The following is a 24,766-nucleotide window of genomic DNA, read 5'->3' as shown; positions in this document are numbered from 1 at the left end:
TAGTATCCCTGTTTTAAAAAGTGTTCTTAAAAGGTTGAAATAATGAGTCACTTGTAGATTTATTTTTTTTCTTCAGAATCTGTAATGATTTTATCATGCAGGCACAAAAGAAAGAATTAATTTTTCCACAGAGTTTTCTGTCAATCTACCAACCTAACTTTCCTATGGCTGGAAACAATTAAAGAACGTGACTTCAATACGTCATTGAACATGTGATTTTACACATTAACTGTTCAATGTTTGTGGTGAATATTTCTTCTTGAATGAATATTTAGATAACTATATCATGTATACTTACAACAAAATAGCATTCATTTTAGTAGGTCATTCGTATGAGTTTATATGCTCAGTTTTCAAACTACTGCATAACCATTCGTGCAAAGAATCCGTAATGATGTGATTGCAATTGTAATTAATAACTGAAAGAAAAGGGGGTTTAATTTGCAGATTTTTTAGCACTGTGTTGTTTTCTTTACGATGTTTATAACAGGAGTAACAATGACAAAAATTACATCTTATGATAACTAACCCTACGATAAGCACGGAGATGGCAGCGAATGCCAGCTGTTTCATCTTACTACTATTACCTGCACTGGTTTTTCACTTTTTTTTTTTTCCCCTTACAGTCATTCCACTACGCTTCCCTCAGGGTAAAAAGCAGAAAATGGTCAAAAGGTAACTTATTTGAGTTAACATTTTGCAACTAGAAAATGAGACTTCTTCTCTGTTAATAAGTGGTCTGGATCAAATGCCAAAGTTCAACTTAATTCAAATATTTTAAAATTTGATAGTAAACACCAAAGTAAAATACCAAATAAATGTGTTATAATATCGCTAAACTCGATGGTAAAATTTCCTCTGACTTAGGTAGAAGAAAGGTAGTATCTTTATATTTTGCTATTTCCTTCTGCTCTGTTTCTTTATCTACTTGTGGCCTATTTGAGACTGTTAAAACAATGAACGTATGAAAACTAGCTACAGCAGAATAAATTCATACAAAAACATATGGAAAGTGAGCTCTTTTTATTCTATTTGTTGGTTTAGTCTCATTTCTGTGAAAATTGTCCTTTTATTGCTCTAAGCCTGACCAGGACACAGCGTAGTATGTCATTCTAAAAAGAGCAAAATGTTAAGAACTTGTGGAATGTTGCAGAACAAGGGATGTTGTTTTGATGTCATCTAAATTTCTTAACCGTTTCACAGCTGTAGGACAAATAGAATTCTTGCACCAATACAAACTTGATTTTTCACAGGAAAATGTGTAATGTTTTAAGAAAATTTCCTACAGAATATTTTTCAGGAAAAATAATGACATAATTAAAAAAAAAACCCTGTTCTTACTGATATTTGCATAATTTTAAGCCATTCAACTAGTATATATTGAAATAACAGCAACAAAAACTTCTCCTGGTGCCGTGCCTTAAACAGAATGCTGTGAAGTTAAAATATTGTTGTTCAGTTAGATTCAGGGTAGAAGAAATGTAAGCATATGCATTTTCATGGAAGTGGAGGATCTTTCTTATTTATTGACTACAAATATTGACTATAAAAATTGAGTTTAAAAATTCCCAGAATTTGGCAGGCCTAGTGCTAAGAGTAGTGACAGAAAATATATGGAAGAAGTAGTGTTTACATCTGTATAGGGATTATGTCACACTCTGAGCTTTGGATTGAGGACTAAAGGAATAGATTTTTACTTTGTGATGATGATTCCCATCTTAATCAGATAAAAATGCATCCCTAAGAGGAATGAACCCTCTAGAGATGAAAGAAACCATTACATAAACCAGACCCGTTTGATTTTGTATTCGTGCTGAAAACAAAATTGCAGAGCATTGTGGAATTTGGAAGTTGTTCATTCAGTCTCCTCTTCCTGAAACTGGAGACGATTTGGTTTGAAGGATTTTGAATTGAATCATCATTAAAAATTAGTAGAGTGTGTATATTGAGAAGAATAGTCGTTCAGTGAGATGTCTCACACCACTGTCGCGTTCTCAGGGAGCTCCCTAACGAGTGGGAGCAGAAGACGGATTTCCTGCAAAGACTTGGGGCACGGAGATTGTGAAGGCTGGCTATGGAAGAAAAAGGATGCCAAAGGTTATTTCACACAGAAATGGAAAAAGTACTGGTTTATTCTGAAGGATTCGTCCTTGTACTGGTACACAAACCAGAACGTAAGTGCACTCTGTTTGGAGAAAGCCAAAATTAAACCTTAAGCTTTATAATTCTTTTGAATAAAGTCTATTTTTTTCTACATGGTAGGATATGTTAGTGAGCTGCCACTTTAATTGCCAGGTCTGGGTCACTCTAGCTGGAAATATTTTGATTGAAATTATTTTTTAAAGTCTCCAAAGTCCATGTCCAAGGTTGGTAAAATAGCAGATGTTCATGGTATTCTTAAAGAAATGAATACATCAGTAGTTAAAACTTTTCCACAGATATTATTTGTGTGGACAACACAGTGTTCACATGCAGCTCTCCGTAGTTTCAGTTGTGTGGGAAGATGTATATTGTGTAACCATTCGTGTTAGTTAAGCATTATTGAAGCAGATGTGAAAATCTGAGTTTGGAGATCTCTTTATTTGAAAGTTATTCTTATATAGATGTTCCTCTTGCTTTTTGCTGAATTAGTCTGGAGTTTGCAGTTTCTCTTGTGTAAAATGCTGTTCTTGGCAAAACGTTATTGAAAACCATTGGGCCTACGCTTGTGCAATCTGCATATATATGTAGGAAAAATAATGGAGGGGAGAAGCCAAAAATCGTTAGGCTGCTATTCTTCCATTTGTATGCTCTGAGCCTTAATGCCTGATCTCAGCCGTCTGCGTACAGCCTGCTTTGATTGCGGATATTTTAGTACGTATTTTCCATTTTCTTCAAGAGGACAATTTTACTAGCATAATGATCCTCAGTTTTAGTATTTTCTCGTCAGCCCAAAGCAGTACTGTTTCAGGCTGTGGATGATAAAGGCCTTCAGGTTTTGTGTTGTACCTTTGGTTTGTTACACGCAAGGTGGTAGTGATTACGTCCCACTGATTTTCAGTCTGTTGTTTGCAGCCAAGCCACAATTCATAGTACACTTGCTAGTACTTTTCAAAACTCTGACTGCTATTAATATGTCTCCTTGCTTTTACTGGCAAATGACTTCAAAAGAAGCAAAAAGTTACAAGATACTTTCTAATTATTACTTGTCCGTTGAATCATGGTGAGCTCACCGTAGGAACCCCCTCAATTGTTTTTACCAGGCAGATGGTCTGCACAACTGTGGTGTAAAAGGAGGCATCCACAAACCAGTTTTAGAATGTAGACTATATGATGAGGAAACTGAGAGTTGATGCCTTGAATGCTATTTTAGGTGAGGTATTTGGTGCTGAAAGATTTTCTGTAATCTGCAGCTCCTTTAAGAAACTGTCAGTTTAGTTACTTTGTAAGAGTTATTGACTTTGTATGATGAAATAGTTTTTTTAAAACTAAAACCACTATGGGAATATTATGTTCAGCATTTCAATTGATTGGATGGTTATTCTTAGTGTAAGACCCAAGTGGCTACTGCTCATTTCTCTCTTCTTTATCTTCTTCTTTACCATCACTTTCTCTTCTCTTTTGATAGGATGAAAAAGCAGAAGGATTCATTAGTTTACCCGAGTTCAGAATAGATAGAGCAATTGAATGCAGAAGGAAACAGTAAGTAATGTGTCAATTATGTTTATAAATTAAGGGTTCACTCTTGGACATATACTATGCATAGTACTGAAAATCTGCAGAGTCCCGAGAAGGAAGTTACACATAAAACCTTGAAATCTGTAAATGAAACATAATAGATCCACTTAATCTTTGGTCAGCTTTCCAGATAGCCCAGCTATAACTTCAGCTAAATAAGTAAAGCAAAAAATAATGCAGACATTAGCCAAGGGATAAAACTTTCTTAGGTCCAGTATGGTCATCTTGGTAGGACGTGTGTGCAAGAAACAACTCCCATAGGAAATTAAAACTCATTAAAAATATCCTAGCAAGGGATGGTGAATATAATCTCTATTTTCTCCTTTATGGAGGAAGCTTACTTTCCCAGTATTGTGTTATTCTCAGCTGCTGAAATATTTAGGTTCCATATGCAAAATGAACATTGCATTACTGCCTATGTGCAGATTGCTACGACTGCATTACGCTCCCAGGAAAAAGCCTGTGCTAAGCCTTGCCACCCTTAAGGCACGTTGAGGAGCAGACACTCAGTGGAGCTTGTTTGCAAACAGCGTTGGGGTTGGAGCGCGTAGCTGTCAAACAGTCTTCAATTGCTTGTTCTTGCCGGGAGGTATCGTTACTGTCCGTCTGAGAACTGGAAGGTGGTGCATTTATACTCCTGTTACTTCTTTCAGCTGAGGGTATCACTATAGAAATTAAACATGAGCTGAGCACTATAAAGTCCTCTGAGGAACAAGTAGGTATTAATAATGATATTGAACAAAAATACAGGAAAAATAATACCCTTTTGTTAGAATATAAAACACTTAAAAAATTTCAGGGAATTAACCAAGATCAAACAGGAGGTCATTGTGCAGCGCTGGAAATAGCTTCCAGAGCTCTGCTCTAAGCAGTAGAACACATTTCCTCCGAACACTTCTTAGAGAACAATTTCTGTAGGCTGTATGCACAGGAATAAGTCCCATTAACTAAAACTTTGCACACTGCTGAAAACTGAGTACCTTCAGGCTTTGAATCCTTTCAGCGAGGCAGGTCCAGGGGTAAAAGCATAATGAAGACGTGAATAGTATTCCCTTTGTTCACTGAGTTGAATTTCCCTTTGATTTCTTCCTTCATGCTCTATCATTTATCTATTTCCCCCATCATGAAAACCACACCTAACATTTGTCACTGTTTCACCTGTCCTCTCCTGTTGTCTTAGCGAGGACGGGGCTGAGCATGATTGCCATCGCCTGGTTCCACTGGAAGGCTAATGGTTCTGGTGAGCCCAGGGACAACTTCCTCTGGTTTGATTCTTCTCATTCCTTTTACAAATAAAATAAAGGTGATGGTGACCCATTTTGACCTAGCATATTCTGGAAAAGTTCTAACTCACGCTTCATTATTCTCTCAGCTAGACTAGAGGGAAATTAGGATTTTCTTGCCTCCTTTTCAGAGAGCTAGTGAAGGACAGATGTTACAGGATCGGTTCTGACTTCTTTCCACTTTAGGTTATATTTTTTTTAATAGTAGGGCTTTAGTAGGAGCTGGAAGGTAACCTAAAATTCATTGCAAGCTTGAAATCTGAAAATATAAATCTGGTTGTGCTCTTACTCACTTCTATATGATTGAGGCCATTTCAACATGCAAAATGCAAAAGCTAGTAAAGCAGTTACCTTGACAGTTAATAAGGACTGGGAAAGAAACCTAGTTCTTTCCTTTTTTTTTTTTTTTTCTTTCTTTCTTTCTTTCTTTTTGGTAGGTTCATTTGTTTTTTAAATTAAAGTTACCTGAAAAGTACGCTTAGTATTTTAGTGCATAAGTAAGTCCAGCTAAAATCACAGTGTTAGTTTTCTTTCAATTCTCTCAAAAGCAAAACTAGGAACATGTGGGACTCAGCTTGGATTTCCCCTCAAATTTCTGTTTTCAGAGCCATCAACTCTTTATTGAAGAGAGCTCAAACTTTATTGAACACAAGAATTTGAAGTCTTACTAGAATAATTAATAGATTTGTCTTTTCCACTGGTCTGTCAGCTGGAGAATGCTGTTTTACAGAATGACTGGTACTGGGGTCTGTAGTACACATTGAATGAAACAGCCTTAAGAAGGCTTTCACGAGAATATAAAGTAATTGAATGCATTGTTCTGTGTGGTTTGATGCTTTGCCTCACTAATGCATTTAATGAAGGTACCCTGATTATTGTATGAATCATGGTATTACCTCAGGCTGGTTTAGCTCTCCCGGCTGTATATGGATGCGGAATGACCTTGTCCCTGCGAGAGGAGGTTTCTTGCATTGACACTGGAAAACTTTCCACTGCTTTTAGGCAACACTTGCATCTTCATGATTAAAAATGATCGTACTGTATTAGAAACCTTAGTTATTTAAGTTTGTGTGATGTGGTATGACATGAATACCATGTTATTTTCAAAGGTACTGATAATTATAATGCCCCATGATTAAGCTGATCCACAAGACTAAAGATTAATGGAACTACATATATAATTATTGTTAACTAGCACTTTGCCTGAAGTTTCAAAAATCTCCACCTAGGGAAAATTTTCATTGCATAATTAATGTAAATTTAGGTCTTAAATTTATGAGAGCATATGCCATACTGCTGGCACCTCATATGGGAAGTGTGCAGTCAGAATTCTGTACAAATACCATTGATGCCGTGTTGGTAGATGTGACGTTGTATCTTAAAGGTTGCTACAGTTTCAGTCATTTTTATTACTTCTTCTGAGATGAACTTGATGGTGTTGGCAGAGAGCAAACCAAACATGAGCCACCAGCAGGGCCCCGGCAGGAAAGCAGGCTAACGGCTTCCTGCGCGGCGTTAAATGGAGATAGGCCAATAGATGAGGGAAGCGATTATTCTCTTTGACTCACGTACTTGTGACACCACATCTAGACTATGGCATCCAGTTTTGGGCCCCCCAAAACAAGCCAAAGGTAAAAATACAGGTTTCATTCTTCTGCATTATTCATATTTGTTATAGATCTAGAATTATTTCCCTGGAGACTTTTCTGCAGTTCTTAATGCTAGTGTATCTAAAAGCTTCTCTAATAACAACCTTTGTGACACTTCTGAGACATGAAGATGGATTTATTGTCACATTTTGAGGCCAGAATCAGAACTGCAAAGCATTTAAATCAAAAGTTTCCACAGCATTGGGATCTCCATTTCATAAGGATGAAGACCTGTTTTCTTGAGTGTGTGTGAATATACAGCAGCACGATGCATTACTGCAGCTGTAAGTGCTCTCCATTTCAGTGAATTATCAGAGTACCACACGAAAAGATATTAAGGAACATTCGTGTAGTGACCAATCATTAAGTCTGTTTGCTGTGACTCAGCAGGAGAACTCCTTTGCAAAAGCAGGATGACCTGCAGCATTTCACTGCTTTATCCTTAAAAAAATTCTTGCTTTCTGCTTTTTATGACACATTCACAAATCCCATAACAACTGAGACAGGAGTCCTACAGAAAGGAGCCTTAGCTGCACAGTCCTGATTCACCTCGCTAGCAAGTCCACCCTGTACCTAATTGGGGCAGGGTTGCTGTGAGAAGGTAATATTCAAATGTGTAATCACAGACTGTATCACATTACAACAGCAGAGTGGAGCCAAATTTAAGTTGTTTATCACACTGATTCTGACATTCTAACTTAAAAGGTTGACTCTGAAACCCTAATATTGGCATTTTAATGCTTTTATGTATGTGGATTTCCTATCTAGGAAAATAATCCTATTTACAAGCAGGAACTCCATCATGTGATATTCTAACAAGATTAATCAAGAGGATTAGAATCTTTAGATCCACCACATAATCCAGTGCTTAGATTTCAGAACTAGAATACGTTTGGGCAAATGGAACGCTGGAAGGTGGACAGAATTCAGGTCAACGGAAAACAGAGTGCTAACATCCAGCAAAAAACACATCTGGGAAACTAGCATATCGTGCTTAAATAGTATAACAATGCAGAAGTATTTGTTTAGTAATGACTTTCTATTTTGAGTATTAAAAATTAAGTTCTGTAAGGAGGTATAGTATTTGTTAGTTCCTGGGTAATTAGCAACATGTAATGTACCACCCTGTTAGATGTGTGTATCCGTAAAGACATCTACAAAACTGTTTCACATTCCTTGTTCCCAGGCAGGTTCATCTGTTTTGCTAGAGCAGCTGGAGCTGTTGTAGTCAGCTGGCACAAGGGGATTAAAAACTCCTGCGTTAAGAAGTGGGAGACTAAGAATGACAAGAATATTTGACACTAAAATCGTATTATCTTAATCGGGTAGAATGTATTTCTATAATGAGGAAAATCTCTGCCATTAACATGTTAACAATCAGTACATCTCATGAACTGCCCTGTGCCATCTAGTGGGCAGCAGCAAAGTAGCCTCCCTGTTCGGGATTTCCCGTGCACTATTTTCAGCTGCAAAATGCAAGTAGCCAGGGAGACGGGGATCCGCGGTAGAAATTGTGAATGTCCAGATGCCAAAACAGTGCTTAAATACCTCTGAAGTCTCCTGTATGGAATTAAGGTGTTTTCTGATAAGCCGCTGGGCAAAGGTAAACCTGCCCTTAAGATACTTCTAATCTCAGAAAAAAGGAAACTGCACATAAATACAACTCTGCTGTTATCTCATTCTTCTGCAGAACTTTTGCTAGGAAAACTCGTTACTGTACACATTTGTATTAATAATATATACGAGAAACTCTGTGCTCAAATGAAGCTTCTTTCATTTTTGTCTCGGAAAACTGCAATAAATCATAGTAATTAATAAAACACTCCTTTGCATTTAAGCTATTAATAGCAGAAACGTGGCATCACAGGTTTTTCATAATGCTGTGTGTAAAGACTCCTAATCTCATTCTTACATCTGGTAATTACCATATAAATGTCTGTATTTTAACATAAATGTTATGAATGTTAGTGTGGGGGGTTTTTAACATTTGCCGACTAAGCAAAATAATAGTCTTTAATGCTCTACGTTTGTGGCTTCCTTGACAGCAATACTCCTTTTAATTATATTCACACACAAAAAAAGTAAAAAATATGATTATTGTTCTTAGCAGTTTTCAAATAACTGCTCAACTGAGGGAGAACTTAGAGATTATACCATATAAAAGCATTAATAAAAAGCATTTTTATGGGAGCTATAATCACCCCCGCCGTCAGAGGCTGAGCTCGATTATTATCTCATGCATGCAGTCAGAACAGACCCCAGTGCAATGCAGTGATGTCTGCGCAGAGCCAGCCTGACATGAGAATCAGGCCTCGTCTCATTAAATCACTGACACACAGCTGAATTACTCTGGCAAGTGGTGAAGGAGTTTACACTTGAGGAAGGAGAAAGAATCGAAGTGATGCACAGAGCAGTGTTGTTCGTACAGCTGCCTCTTGCCGTGCTGCTACCCAGTACCTTGGGTCAGCGTAGCCAAGAATGCAGGGCACCAGCCTACTGATACTGGACTGGTTACACCGGTGGAACAGTACAGACTTCTACACTTTGGTTAAACCTGTTGTGATACGCTTTTGGAACTATTCCGGTGATTTCTAATTCAACCTGTACTTTTCAAAGAACTTCATTCTACAAATCAAACTTTGCATAAATTTAAACTATCCAAAGGCAGGGAGGTAATATCAGGGGGTTTGGAAAGGATTTCCATTTCTAAGTAATTCAAGGACTTTTGACATTTTTACCAAGTATCAGTTAGGCTCACAAATGTAGATGCAATCAGATCAGTAGGAATCCATCTAAAGTTTATCCAGCAAAACTCAGACTGAAGATTCAAAATGCCTACAGAACCTGTAACATGCTGACGAATCATAGAGCAGGTCAGTCCTGGATATTTGTAGGAAAACTGAAAGAAAAGGTATTTTTTTATTCTTTGTGCTTGTTTTATAGTGCCTTCAAAGCATGCCACCCCAAAATAAAGAGCTTCTACTTTGCAACAGACTGCCTTGAAGAAATGAATAGGTAAGTTATGTTTCCTCTTTATCATGGTACATTCTTTATCATGGCACTCCAGTAGTTGAAAATAATATTTCACATAGCAATATATTCTTGGAGCATGACGCAATGCTGAGTGACAGCATTCTCAGTACTTAGTCCTCCAGTAATTCAATATATACATTACACTGTGTGGCTCATTTTGTTGACATTTTCTGTCATGCCACATGTCACAATTCTGCAAAGGTGTGTTAGAAAAGTTGTGTTGGTCTCATCTACATTCATAAGAATTTTTGTTTGTTAATGGGCATAAAGTTTATTACACTTGAATTTTTTGTTGATCAAGAAATGTTAGAAATATTAATGTAGGATAAATGTTTCTGGTATATAAAAACAATGCATACATACTAAAGCTCATACTTAAGAGCATGATGGGTAGGATATTTTATAGTTCTATGAAAATCCACAGTCATGTGACATGACCTAAAACCAGAGAAAAGCAGTTTGTTTTTTTTTTAACAGGAATGGGATTGAACTAATAAGATGTACTTATTTATTTATCATGCCAGAATTTTGAAAAAACAAACAAACAAACCAACCACCTCCAAAGAAGAACTCCCCCCCAGCTTGTTCCCCCCCACCCCAAGAAAAAATGCTAACAACAGAAAAAAAACCCAGTAGCGTTGAATTTGATCCATTGCATCACGCTCCCAACAAGGAACAGAGGCTAGCACAGTTCAGTTGTTGGCATTGCTGTGTGGTTTTAAGTGTCCTTGGATGTGCTGGGAGGGCATTCGAAACTTGACTGGACAGGGCCCTGAACAACCTGATCCAAGATCAAAGCTGGCCCTGCTGTGGGTGGGGTGTGGGAGCAGGTGACCTCCTGAGATTCTCTTCTAACCTAAATTACTCCCTGCTTCTATTTTGTCGTTCAGTGATGGAGGCAGAGGTTAGATAAAGGTGGGGCGGTACCTTTGATCCTCAAAGGCAGAGTCAAATGTTCTACCTCCTCCTGTTACTTCAATAATTTGTTTATTCCCAGCTGAGGTAAAAAGCAAGGACACATGGCACAACGTTACCATACTTTGAAGTCTTAAATCTTTCCTGGCGTAGACTGCTGGAACTTTGAGATTTAGTTACTTCTTTCTGTTCGCAGACTTAGACACAACGACCTCAGGATATAGCTGAACTTTTTTCTTTGGAATACTAATGTCCAAAATTTATTTTTAAATTGAACATTTATATTCTGTGGCTTGCATGGCCCTTCAAGAAATACTGTGTTGATGTATAAGACTGGCTGTATTCAGACACTTCAGGCTAGTTCATCCTCCACTGAGGATGAAGTTCAGTTCGCAGAGGTATCTCACTGTGGCTAGCTCTCATTTTTAGGATATCCATTTGCTGAAAAGTATTTCTTTCAACGTTAATAGTGTTCCATTGTTCAGTTACGTTATGTGGCTGAGATTTGTTTGCTCCAAAACCAAAGTGAAGATCTGCTGCTGTTTTTAGCTATGCATGCTCTCTCCCTTGACTTTAGCTACTTTGATAGCTATGATTTGTTGAAGTGCCGTTGATCATACTTTCTGTTATACCATAAAATGTTCTGACTCAAGGAAAAGCAGGAAGTCTTGACATACATTCAATAAACTGCTCTTACAATCTGCATTGATTTTTCTACCCTGGGGAGCCAACCAAGCTGTCTCTATGGCAGTTTACAGCCTTCGCGGAGAATAACAGTCGGAAAGGTGCCCGGGTGTGTTTCTGTACCATACTGCCATGTTAGCTGGGAATTCACAAGAGCCCATTTCCTGACTTTCTGGATCTGCTTCCCATGAGAAAAGGCAAAGGGTGAATTTCCTCCTGAAGTATTTTTTTTGCAGTATTTTTCCTTCAGAAATGCTGTTCTCATAATTGTAATTCACTCCACAACCCAAACGATGGATTACTGTGCTGCCTCTGTAAAATCCATGGGCATCCCCTGCAGCATTTTACGTGCTTCCTGGAATTCCTTCTCCCAAATATCCTGTGTGAAATTCGAAATGAGTAAGCAAGATTCATAGATTAAAAATGCCCTTAAAATACTGATTTCACAAATCTCTCTCTTCCCAGCAAATTTCTAACCATGTGATCTGAGGAAATAGGGCAAATGCTCTGCATAGTATCTCACACTCCTGCTGTCACCACAGAATTTCACTGGACTTTCTGTGCTGACAGAAGGGTAGCTCTTTCGCGCTGAAAAGTAAAGGAGTTCTGATATGGAGAGGATTTATTTATTTGCTATGTGTGGAAAGTATAGCCCTTCTTCAGCTGCATTTACCACCAGCTTTCGTTTTAACAACTGTTTTTACAGTTTCTTACTTCAAAGTCACGGTTTAATGATTATTTTCCACTCCTGAATATTTTAATCCGCCTTTAATACTGCGTTGCTGTTGAAAGAATCGTATACCGACGGGTAGTAATTGATTTGTATGTAGCAGATAGAGTTACTCTGTGCAGCTGAGTTTTGCCTGCTGTGTTGCATGATGCAGACAGACATCGGTTTGCAAAATTAATGCTCATGCTGTTTTGTCAGGTCTTACATGAGCACAGTTGTGTTCCTAGAAATGAATTAATAATGAAACTGATGAACTCGTCCTTTGCTTGCCACGGTCACGGGGTACTCTGAGCTTGTTACAGGCCTTATTTCCCAGAAGTGCTTCATCTATTACCATACCATGCATAACCTGTTTATGGCTTTAATACTCCTAAGGAAATTAGCATTGAATTTAATATTCAGTTGTTTTACAATATCTACTTTATTTAAAACTTGCATGTGATTGAAGTATGCAGTGCAGCGCATTTACAATCTCCTCGTGGACTCCAAATATTAAATTTTTAAAAGTTCCTATTTTAGGCTGAATAATTTGATCGCATTTGATTTGAATAACTGGGTTAACTTTGCCATTTTAATAACTCCCATAAATCTTTTGCATTCATTCAAAAAAATAACAAATTTCTACTACCCGCTGAAGCAGAATGATCATTTATTTTGTAGGGGTCACTTCCAGTATTTTCCAAGTAAAGATCTGAAAGTTTCTAACACAATATGTAACTTTAAAAGAAACCGTTTGAAAATTGAAATATTCTGAATTAAATCTCTGTTGATTGCAAGCAAATTTAGGCTGCAAATTCTTTATATTTTTATGTATGGAATATAACCAAGTGAGTTACTCCAGGGCTTCCCTAAACCATCCCATTTATCGCTGAAATTCATTCAGCTGTCTTCCTTAAATTTAGGGCATGTTAGTCTCCTTGACAGATCTCGGCCAGCTCAGACGATGGGCCAGTATTGATGCATCTTTTACAGTTTTAATTTACTGTCAGTCTTCACTTACAAATAAGATAACACCTAAGAAAAGATCTTGGCACCTAAAAATTTCAGACGTACACCCCTATTAGACATTGCTGCTCTTAAACAAGAGTTCTTGGAGAAGTGAGCAGGAGAGCAATCCTGTCAGATCTGTCTGTCCTAATTTAATGGTTCTTTACGAAAATGAGCTGAGTAAGTTATTACTCAGTCCCTTACCTGATGAAAAGCAAGGAGATAATTCTGCAGAAAATGAAGGTATTTTTTAAACAGAAATCCCTGAAACAGAGCTTCCCAATAGTGTTGCACGTAAACATAAATAGCAGGTTTTCCCCTTCTTCCTTTACGTTCCTATAAAGTAGGAAAAACAGTCGGTGCCCGAGGCCATTTCGCTCCTCCAATTTATCATTCTCGCGTAAAAGCTCATGAGTTGCAGCACAAGCAAAACCATTTTCTGACCAGAATTAGCTGCAGGCCCCAGAGACTGGATGTCCCTGGTGTATATGGGAGTGACCAGTGCAATCGCAGAGCTGCACTCTGCGGAAAATACTACACCAGAAAGTACTGGTACAGAGCTGTAAGTCTTCAAAATCTGTTCTTGGCTAGCCACGTAACTCCTCCTTACTACAATTTATGGACTACTTACCACAGACTTGCGAACGACCATCTCCCCCTTAACACAGTTTGAGAATGTCTGGTTCATAGCATTACACTGAAGGAGGTTGCAATACACAACTGCAATTATTCAGTACACAGTCCAAATCAGCATTCAGGTGTGAATTTATCCCTGATGCGCAGGAGGTAGGATTTGCATTGGCTTTCTGTACTAGTTTAAATTACAAACTTAACTTAATCAAATCCTGCTGTAAATAACAGCATTGTGAATTGGTATAGTTCTTCTGGGAATCAAACAGTTCAACTGCATTTAATATAGCAAATTTTGTGATTACAGAGCTGTACCCCTCTGTAACGAATGCACATGCATTACAGTCACATATTGTGCTATTATACTGGAGATGCAAAGTTAACACTGCAAAATTTGAAGTTTTTACTAATAGAAATAAGTAATATACAAAACTAAATAAGTTGGGCATTTATCGGTATTTTTTTGCCTGTTTGATCTTACTTCTTTAAGAGTACATGGAAATAGAATTACATAATTTCACAGGTAAATCATCCTATCTCTTAAAAAAAAAAAAATCCCTTCTAAAACCACGAAAACCCACCCATACCTTTTCAGCCCAGACTAAACTCAGTTCTCTTGCTCATAAAGAATGTTTCATTTCTCTAAAGCTTTCTTTTGAGCCTATCATTGGGTGAGAGCTAGGGTAAAACCTTGAATAACTGAGTCACACTACAGCATGCATTAAATGTTAAGGAATTTTGGCTTAGGTTCACTTTTACAGCTCCTCCTCCCCTGTACTTTTGTAAGAACAGTAGGAGGACTGTCTGGAGAACACTACACAGCTGCGCGTGCTGAAGCGTATATAACATCAGGCAGTATGGGAAGCGGTAGATGCACGCAGCACCTTGTACTTGCCTGCAGATGGATGCCCAGAAAGTTTTGTGAATTATCCAGAGCAATGTGGTAAATCCCATAGGAAAGGTTACAGTAGGGAGAAACCCAGTAGCCACATTTGACTAAGAAAATACCTTATTGTCTTCTCGATAGATTCCTTTAAGTGTCAGCTTGAAACTCCAAGCTTGACATAATGATGATGTGGTTTTGATTTGCCTGAGCGGTGTTAGTGCTGCCACAAATGTGTTTGCAAATGTGTTTGAAAATTGGCAAGAGAACTTCCTGTTGGGTGAGTTTTTGTGACTGTTTTGGTAGATCTCCTTATGGTTTATTATTGGTTTTATTTTAAATTATAGTCTATCATAAAGTTATGGTGTCTATATTCTCCGTGATAAACTACTATATTTATACAGTAAGATGCTATTTCATTTATTACCCAAAGGATAATTTATTTGCTACAGTAGTAGTGAAATTTTTTGTCTATCATCCACCAAAAAAAAACCCCCAAAACAACAACCACCAAAACACCAAACCAGACTTCTGACCACAAAGGCATAGTTGTGCATTTGGCTGATAGGGTGAGGTTAAAAAAAAAAGAAAGAAAGAAAAAAAACCCTCCCATTAAGTGCATGAAGTATATGCAGATGCAAAGAGGGCATAAATTGCCATGGTTCACTTGTCAACTCTTAAGATGTCTGGGGCTCTTTTCATATTTTTCCAGCCTGACAAATCTAAGAAGACAATGCATGAAACAAGCTCAACAGAGTCATGTCAAATTATCAAATCAGAGAGTACTTACAGTTTATCCCATGAATGATTTTACTTAACAAATTCCAGCAACTGTGACAAATAAAACAGCAGAAATACAGGCTGCTGAGAGGTGATATATTTGGAGAGATGAGCTCATTGAAGACTCTGCTCGGTGTTGTCCTTCACTGTGAGACATCAGTTACATTTTTGGGCTGCTTTGTGTTGAGAAAAATAAAGGCATCATTTTAGCCATACCTATTACAGGAGCCTTTATTCTGTTTAATAAATATATTACCTGTCCCACCTTAGAAAATAGTGAAAATAATGTACCTGAGGAACTGAAATGGGAAACAGATTGATTTTTTAGGTGTCCACAAAAAGACTGGTCAGAAAGAACAAGTACAAAATAAATTTTAAAATATAACTCTGTGTTGCAAAGAATTTTACAGTGAATTCTGGATCCAGTTATCCCACTGATGTAAAAAAATATAATACAAAGGTTTTAATCAGAAATTAAATATAAATTGAACTGAATAATTTCTATGTATGAAATAGATGCCTCAAGGGAATCTGTACTTTAACAGACTTAAAGATAACTTGATTAAGTAAAATTTAACTTCCACATTAGTTCTGATTTTTCCTTTTAACCAAATAACCTCAAGTGTAGATGCAGTCTCAGAAGCAGATAAAGATATATTCCTGCTCTGAAAGATTTATAATACAAGCCTGAGATGACATACAAGTGCAAGCATCAATGAAAAGATGCAAGAAAGGAGATGTAGAACTATTTATTCTATCCTTTAATGCCTCAATATTTCATTGGTTAAATTTTTAAGAGAACATTTAACAGAAAGAAATAGTGAAAGTGCATAGATTTTATCTTGAATATTTATGTTTTCAAGATATACCCATTACTTACTTTTTCACCTGAATTAAAGATTTTCTTCTATATCCCAGCCATCTTGTATATGCAATAAGTGTATCCAGCATTGAGGATATTAGCAGATAAAACTTATCTGAGCCACAGAAACTCACTGCTTCCTCACCCGGTCTCCATATTTTTAACTATAATGATTTTAACTATAACCCTAAAAATAACAGGCTTGCAACTATTTTTTTTTTAAAAAGGGTTATTCCCTTGCCTTTGTTTTTTATTCTCCTACACTAAATGTAATAATTCTCTCAAATTTATTATAACTGAGATTTTCCAAGGTGTTTTGGTTTTTCACTTGTGCTATTTCACTCTGGCCTGTAGAACAGAACAGCCAGGTGGGTGAAGTGTGATGCCGCTGGAAAACTGCTGTCGCCTTCACTCCCAGAACCTCCCACTGACCTCGCACTGGCTCATCACTGTACTGGGCAGGAGTCAATTAAAGCAGCAAACAGAAACTCACTGCATTTGCACAATGAGTAACAGCACATTCTTGGTTTCAATAGTGTTAGGTCGGTGAAGCTATATGAAATTGTTTCCCCGGTTTTTTGGTCCACCTTAACATTTCTCCAGTGCTTTTATTAAATGATCAGTAAGAGAATGTGCTCCTGACAATTCAGGGCACCTCAAGCATGCCTCACTCTTCAGTATCAAGTTTCGATTATTGTCACAACGACTTAGTTCATCTCTGCCCTCAGAGCCTTTGTAATCATCACTTTCCAGTCCTTGGGGTAGACTCAGACTCTTGGAAGAGGCCCTGGGCTCTCATCCCCTGGTACTAACCCGAATTATCGCAGTAAATTTAACTCAACTTCCTACCACGCAGCTCCGTTTTATCCTGAAGCAATGACAACAGTGCCTGTTTGTAATCAACAGAATTAATTAAAGCCAATTCTGATTTATGTAGAATTAAAACCATTGAGACAAAGTACAAAACTTATGTGTTTAGATTACTTTACTTGAGGCTTACCTTTCTCTGCACTTGGTTCGCTAGGATACGGACAATAAAAAATAATTAATACACTTCTTGGTCCCTCGTAAGATGTTACAATGTACCTCAGTAAGGTAGCTATTAATTCTTGTGGAGATGATGTACGATACTGAAGGTAAAACGTTGTAGCAAGGTATCCTTGGGATGTTCAGTATGGCTCCATCTGCACCACAGCTAATTTCTATCTAGAATGCAAACCTTGTGGTTCATCGAGTGGCCCAGACTCAAACTTAGTGAAATGTGCTGTTTAAGTTTTTAATTATCAAAAGAAAAGAGTTGTTGAAATTATCAAAGAAAAAAAGGCAGGGTTTGGGAAGGGAAGAGGGCTCCAATTCTCTGCCTCAGAGGGCCAAGATATAGAGATGTAAATGTAAGACTGCTATACACGTACGTGCCAGAAAGTCTCATGTCTTTCTGTGATCACGTGAAATCCAAATTGCTATTAGGGGAATGGCTACATAAACCAAATTAGACAAATGATCTCCTGAGGTTTTTTCACTATAGCTGCTTGTCAGGTGTAGCATGTAGTCTTGCACTGCACGACCTTCGATTAAACAGGCAGTCGTCTATCCCTAGAGACTCCAGCTCTGACACACACTGCCGCTGCCTTCCTGAAACCTGACATGTGCCTACAAGGCATTCAACGCAGAGCTCAGAACCAAGGGGCTGAGTTTCCAAGCTTACCACAGAGAATTTTTATAACTGTGACTGCCTGTTTTCTTACTAAAAACAAAAATGGTTTGCTTATCAAGCAAATTCATCAAGTTTACACAGTGTTCCTTTTGAACTGAGATTGCATTTCCTTGGGAAAAAAAAAAAAACCTGTAAGAAAAGGATCTGTAATCTCAGCACTTCTGTAACTCCTGATGATCACCCTCAAAAACATTCACCCATGCTTTTTATAAAAACATAAAACCTAAGACTGAGATTTTTTTTCTTTTATCAAGAGATTTTTATCAGCCACTGAATGTCATCAGATAACCCTTTCCATTGTCTTGACAGAAAGCTCACTCTAAATTCTGGGAAATGCGGTAAGAAAGTACTTGTAACTATAGCTGAGGATCTTCTTGCCCTTTGTAAGAGAAAAATCTGAGCAGCCTTGGAGAAGGAAGATTACCTTCTGCTAATTCCAGATTTGGACTTTGAGGCCGTACGAGTAAAGCTGATACTCTGTATATGCTGAGAACATCCGTGATCTCTTGAAGGTTAAACACCTTGATTGTTATCTATGCACGCTTCCAAGAAGCATAATTTGAAACCCTCAGATTAACAATGAGCAACAAGATAAATCTGGCAAGAAATTTAAGACAATATGAATTTTGATGCACTGACCACCAAAATGGCTGAGTCTGTTTTAACTTTGAAAATCGTTATGAGTCCTAATTTATCATTGGTGCTTAAGCAGAACCTTAGCTGAAGTCGCTGAGGCGTTCTGCTCAATTGGCAAAGGCATATGGTAAAGCATGACTAAAACTATTTTGCTTCAATGCTAATGAGTTTAGAAATTCAGGAACAACTGTTGAAAAAATAGTGAATACAAATGCTTAATAATGAGCAAGGGTATGATGTCATTTCAGTCACTGCAATAAAGAATACGCCTTTCAAGAGAGGCAAATGTCAAGCAATCAGCATGCCATTTGTTGAATGAAATTATGCTGGTGAGCACTGTAGAAAATGAGCTTTTCAGTAAACCTGTTAATCCATTTGAATTTTACTTCCTTCGTAATGAAGATGAGTTATTGACATGTTGATACAAACAATGTCTCTGTAAGCAGCCCGAACCCCGCAGTTGATATTTGCAAAAACTAATAATCATTTCCATTTTTATTTCCAATTTGCTCACTTCTAGTTTAATCCTGAAAGGCAAAGCGGTATTATTGTACCATTCTTTAAATTCTTATAGTTTTGCAAGTAAATTAAACCCTATAACAATTCCCTGTGAGTAAGAAGTAAATGTTGTTGTCCCCTTTGGATGCTTAGGAAAGTCATAAGATATGCAGAACGATTTCCTGAAGGCCACGCAATGAGTCAGTGTTCCATCCAATATTACTGATTGAGATCATCGCTCTGAGCAACTGCGGAGATCAATACGTGCTGAACTGTGTGCTATTTTTAGCGGAGAGTTCACTCTTCCTTCATTTTCTGCCTCCTTGCTGTGTACACCATCCTCCATGAGGATGATGAGACTGATAATACATTCACATACGTCCTTAGAAGCTTTTTTTCTCTTCTAATACAAGTGGGAAAGAATTACACTGAATACTTTTCTCGTTTTAATCTACAAAAAGCATGTCCTTACGGAATAGTATGTATTGTTTACTAATGTCTTTCCTGAAGTCTTTGAAAGACGTTTTTGTCATGATAGGGTTCATTAACCAAGAAGATAATTATTAACAAATTTTATGTTGCAACGTTAAAAAAGGAAAAAGAGCTGCTTCTAGAAACCACTTACGTGCAATATACTAGGAAATTAATGACATAGTAAATAATTTAGTCACTGAGTAAGGGAATACTTAAGAATGCATTCCAATCATTAGAGATGTCTATTAATAGCGCTTTTTTCTTCGGTTTTATTTCCTTCTTGATGACAATAAGCTGAATCTTGATTTTCCATTTGCTGAACATTAAGAAGTCCCTTTGCTCTCTATGTGCTAATTTCCTTTTTCCTGTCTTTCAATTATATATTGTATAAATAGACAGTAATCTTACATAAAGAAAACTCTAAAGGTGTTTTCCCCAGAATAACCTATAATATTTTCCTAATGAAACAAAGAATCTTATTTTTGACCAAACTAATTACTTTTTGGGACAAAAAAAAAGAAACCAGAATATCCAATGTGAAAAGCAAATGTCGAAGTGCTTTCAATTTATCAAGTCTTGTTTTAGAAACTTAAGATTCTGTATTAAAAAAAAAAATCAAAGGAAAATAACGTTGATATTGCAGCTTACCAAGCCTAAACATTTATATCAGCAGGATCATGAATCTAGACTAGCAAATGACCTGTGGAATGCTGTCATCTTCCAGCAGATGTGAACAGAACTCCACAAGTACATCTGTATTGTACATGAGCATCCTTCACTTAAAATTCTTCACCACCAAACACATCTGAATTGTTGTTTTAACTGCCTGAACAGTGTTCAGTTTTTGGACTAAGTGTTGCCCCTGAACTTCTCCAAATGTTAAGAATGTTTATGCCCTCAGATTTACACTAGATGCTCCGTTTAAGCATCTCTCTTCCTCGTTTTTTATTGTTCTATTAGATGGATGAATCGTTTGGGTCTCGCAGCAATTGGCTATACACCTGATGACAAGGATACTCATCCAGATGAAGGTAATGCTTCAGAGACTATAATGAGGAGAAAAGAGCAGAGAGTACCTGTCTGTTCATTATTTGAACAAAGTTGGAGATGTCATAACTGACTTCTTTATTAACATATGTGACGTATCTTTTAAAATATCAGTTTTCATAAGAATCCATGTCCTTGAAGAACTATATTTACTGGTGCCACCACCAAAGATAGAATAGAATCCTCAGTAATAATTTTAAGAAATATTTAAAACGAGTTATAAAGAGAATGAGAGGTTCAGGGTAAGGTATGATCTCCCAGATCACAGCCATCGGGTATGCTCATCGCCCTGAAGCAAGTGGAGACGTCACAAACACGGGTCACTAAGTGCTTTAGAACCATTCTTGCATCTCCTAAGCTCAGGTGCCAGCCTTGCCTTTTTCACCATCACCCATGGTGGACCCCGTTATTCTAACATAATTAAGTGTTGAGGCTCAGCTCTATTTTGGCACCTAGAATGACCAGAAGCTGGTTTTTCTGTAGAGTGTGAGTTAGGTGCTTACTGTGCTCTCTGTAACCCTATCCAAAAACATGTGAAGGCTCTTCTACACATCTGTGTATGTCAGGTGCCAGACATTGTCACCAGTCTGTTCCTCAGTGACTGCCAAGCCACCTAGGTGACTGTTAAATGTTTACCTTTGCATGCCAATGATAATTTTAAAATGTGGGACCCGCTTTCGTGTGGAAAAGCACGAGTGAAACGCAGAATGCTTTGTTAGCAGATTACTGGAGTGAAAGCGACCCGGACGACATCGATGGCTCTTTAACCCTGAAGCAGGAAGGCTCTTCCACACTGTGCGACTCCTATCACCGAACACCCTCAGTGAGTTAGAAATGTTGCATTTGACAGTAGGTCACCAAAAAATGTCTGTCTGCTTTGCATTTTCCTTGATTTGGAATATTTAATTACCAAAAAGGCAGAACAAAGATGGATCTCATTGTAAGGATGAAATTACTGCTGATCCTCATGGGCTGAGACGTGAATGTTTCCATAACAAGTCAATTCCAAAGGAAGGAGAAGTAAATGTCTCCTTACGCAGATATGTCACCAGACTGAAAATATGCTGGGAGACTACACCTAATAATATGAACAGAATATTCAAATGTTGACTTTACTACAGAATACGAGAAGAATGTGGTGGATAGGATAGTTTGTATTAACTGAGACTGTTTTTCAAGTATGAATATTGGATATTGGTTGCTAGAGATTAAGATTAGATCACATTCATGCAGTAATCGTGTTATAGTACAAACATTTTTTTAAGAACATATCTCTAGATAAGGGGTTTTGTACAATATGAAGCATTGTGTACAATACCGTAGTAGTGACAGTATTTTCAGTATTTTCTGTTAGCGCCATAAAATGTTAAATAGCTGATAAAAATACTTCTAATGTTATGTACAGACAAGTTTTGATAACTGAGGGGGAAAAATATTCTGTATATGAGAAGAAGGCTCTAGTGGCAAATAAGAACATTTCTATTACATGGAACATAGACAGGCTGTGATAATTATCTATATTTCTAAGCGCAGACAGGACTGTTCTCTATTTTTCTTTCAGATTTTTCTTCAGCGTGAATGACACGATCCTCACACAGCCAGAACCAAAGAAAGACTGACTGAGACAACAGCATCACATGGGTGAAGTTCAGACTGATTTTCACCCATGTGATGCTGTTTTATCAACTGGGATACAGGTTAAGCCCCTCCCTTTCTGTTTTTCCACTTTTTTTGCCTTTCTCTTTGTTTTTGAATTTAAAATTATACACAGGCCCAGCAGAATTAAAATAATTTGAGAAGTTCAACAATCCCTCAAAATTCAAAAATCTTCCTGGGTGCTGGAGTTTTCTTTTTCTGTTTGGCTGGATACTTATCCTCTGGAAAAAAAAACCAAACAAACCGAAAGGAAATCCAGTTGTGGTTTCTTTTGGGAACTGTCATGTCTTCACAGCACACTGCTGGACTGGGTGTAAACTGGACAGGTCTTCAGGAAACCTGCACCAGTATTATACTGTTCTTTCCAGCAGGAGTTGCTGATGGGCAGAGAATGTGCAAAACAAGAATAGGGAGTGGTTAAAACATAGCACTTGCATACAAGATCTCACTGCCAGTTATGTTCTGTTAACAGAGGTTCATACTATGACATATCAAAACACACACATCAGTCCATTTTACTAGTATATATCATATAATGTTCTACACTGTAGTCATTTTCGTGGGTCTGTTCAAAACTTTGTCTTATAGTCAGATGCTTTTGTATCTTTTCAGGTGAATTCTTCAAGTCCATTCCCCGAAACCAAACACGGCCGGCACTTTTCAAGTGAATCCACATATTCTCATTCTTCGGCCGAGGATTCTCGGCAAGATGTAGCAGGAAGCACCCTCTCATCAGGATGCAGACCACCCTACCGAGAAAGACGCTCGTGGCAGGATCTGATAGAGACTCCATTAACCAGTTCAGGGCTCCATTTTCTTCAGACTGTTCCTCCTGATGCGGAGTACATGAGTGGCCGGCCTGGAATGTCACCGGAAAAACGAAGACAAGCAACACTACCAGTACAAAGACGTCATAATTATGAGCAGGATGGGCCTTTCCCTTTGGTGGAATGTCAAAGGGGGCACAGCTCTCACAGCAGGCCACAGAAGCAACGCAGTCAAAGCCTTCCGCGAAACAGAGATGTCAGGGATAAGGGACGTGTAAAGTCTATAGAAGGAACAGATGACAAGCTAGAAGAAAAAGTTCTTATTAGAAGGCATAATAGTTTCTGTGCAGAAGGTAAGCTTTTGGAGATGTTCTGATCTTCTTTACTGCCATTGAAAGCCAGAGCAAAATTGGCATTGTTCTCAGGAAGGTTTTGTGGTTGAACTGTTATATGTTGGCAAATTCATCGGTCACTACACAGGAGTTTGCACTTAAAATGCTTGGATGTAGTGCTAAGAATATAGCTTTGGGGCTGATCAAAAGGTTTTTGCTTTATAAAAAAAAAATTGAAAGACTGTGTTATAGGGTTGCCTTATACAGGAATTTGCATTACTGCTTGCTGGATTTAGAGATTTAATCTGAATGATCAGATTTGTTGTTAAGTTCCTTTACCTATATTATTTCAGAAAATGTAAAAGAAATTGGAGAAAATACAGATGGTCTGCAAGAGCTATACAAATCTCTGGAACAAGCTAGTCTGTCAGCTTTTGGAGAGCAGCGTCCTTCCACCAAGCAGGAGTTCCGCAAGTCTTTTGTAAAGCGATGTAATGATCCGGTTATCAATGACAAGCTTCACCACATCAGAGTTCTCAAGAGCACTTTAAAAGTAAGGCTTTATCGTTAATCTTGTGTAGGAGCCATATAAACTAGTAAAAGTATAATCTCTTAACATTTTCCATGAATGAGGCTTTCTTTGTAGCTTTAGAATTAAGTTCCAAAGAAACTAAAAATACTTGAGAATAAACATGTTCCAGTGTAAGGGAAAAAAAAAAAAATTGGCACTCTTTATAGGCAGATTGCAGAAAGTGCCAAGGACTGAGGTGTCAGACAGTTTAAGCTGTAATAGTGCCTGAGTACAGGTAAATGATTCAAGTGTCCATAGTAGTTTCGCTAGCACTTTGCATTAAAATGAAAAGGAGGAACAAAGTGCTGAAATACAAAATGTGGCATAAATCTCATTTTGACATGTACTGTGTCTTTCTGGAACTTGACAGGCAAAGGAAGGGGACCTCACAGTTATCAACAGCCTTCTGGATGATCCCAACTTAACATCAAAGAAGTTCAAAGACTGGAAACTAAAGAACTATGAGTTTTTCATGGACATTTGTGAGTACAGTGCTGCCGTGAAATCTCAAAATGGAGCCTCTGAACTTGCCACCTCAGCACCAATGCTGACACATACGCACTCCTTCATCGAAACTCACGTGTGACAGGACGCATATCCTGAGTAATTGCTGGGTGCCATGAAAAAATCGAATAAGACAAACACTGTAATATTTATTGATAATGTACTCAGCAGTACTGTAAATAAGTTGGATAAGAGAATAGTGCCACAGGATGCCTACTACATTGCATGATAAGACAATAATCTTTATTAATTTTTTTTGTTTGCTATTATCAACCGATGTCCGTATCAAGCTCTGCATTAGAAAGAAGCAGTGCAGAAGTGTAACTGAAAATAAATACCAGTATATTTAAAGTACTGTACTAAAACTAAGCTTATAGTATGAGCTCCTACAGTCATTTTATATATTTAGATATC

The 24,766-nt window shown here is 37.6% G+C and overlaps 1 protein-coding gene across 1 annotated transcript in view; it reads left to right on the top strand.

The window, feature by feature from the left end:
* LOC147599414 (connector enhancer of kinase suppressor of ras 2-like) overlaps window positions 1–24,434 on the top strand; it is a 116,443-nt gene extending 92,009 nt beyond the window's left edge. The window contains exons 16-24 of the mRNA XM_086756690.1: window positions 627–675; window positions 1,999–2,174; window positions 3,608–3,681; window positions 9,593–9,664; window positions 20,436–20,506; window positions 21,245–21,345; window positions 22,791–23,298; window positions 23,631–23,830; window positions 24,219–24,434. Coding sequence (XP_086612816.1) covers window positions 627–675; window positions 1,999–2,174; window positions 3,608–3,681; window positions 9,593–9,664; window positions 20,436–20,506; window positions 21,245–21,345; window positions 22,791–23,298; window positions 23,631–23,830; window positions 24,219–24,434 — 1,467 coding nt within the window. The remainder of the gene's footprint in view (window positions 1–626; window positions 676–1,998; window positions 2,175–3,607; window positions 3,682–9,592; window positions 9,665–20,435; window positions 20,507–21,244; window positions 21,346–22,790; window positions 23,299–23,630; window positions 23,831–24,218) is intronic.
* The last annotated feature ends 332 nt before the right edge of the window (window positions 24,435–24,766 follow it).

Source organism: Chlamydotis macqueenii, chromosome 11 (assembly GCF_036417535.1).
Source record: "Chlamydotis macqueenii isolate bChlMac1 chromosome 11, bChlMac1.mat, whole genome shotgun sequence".
Taxonomy (NCBI): Eukaryota; Metazoa; Chordata; class Aves; order Otidiformes; family Otididae; genus Chlamydotis; species Chlamydotis macqueenii.
Note: the sequence above shows the minus strand (reverse complement) of the source record. Positions and strands in the feature narration are given on the sequence as shown.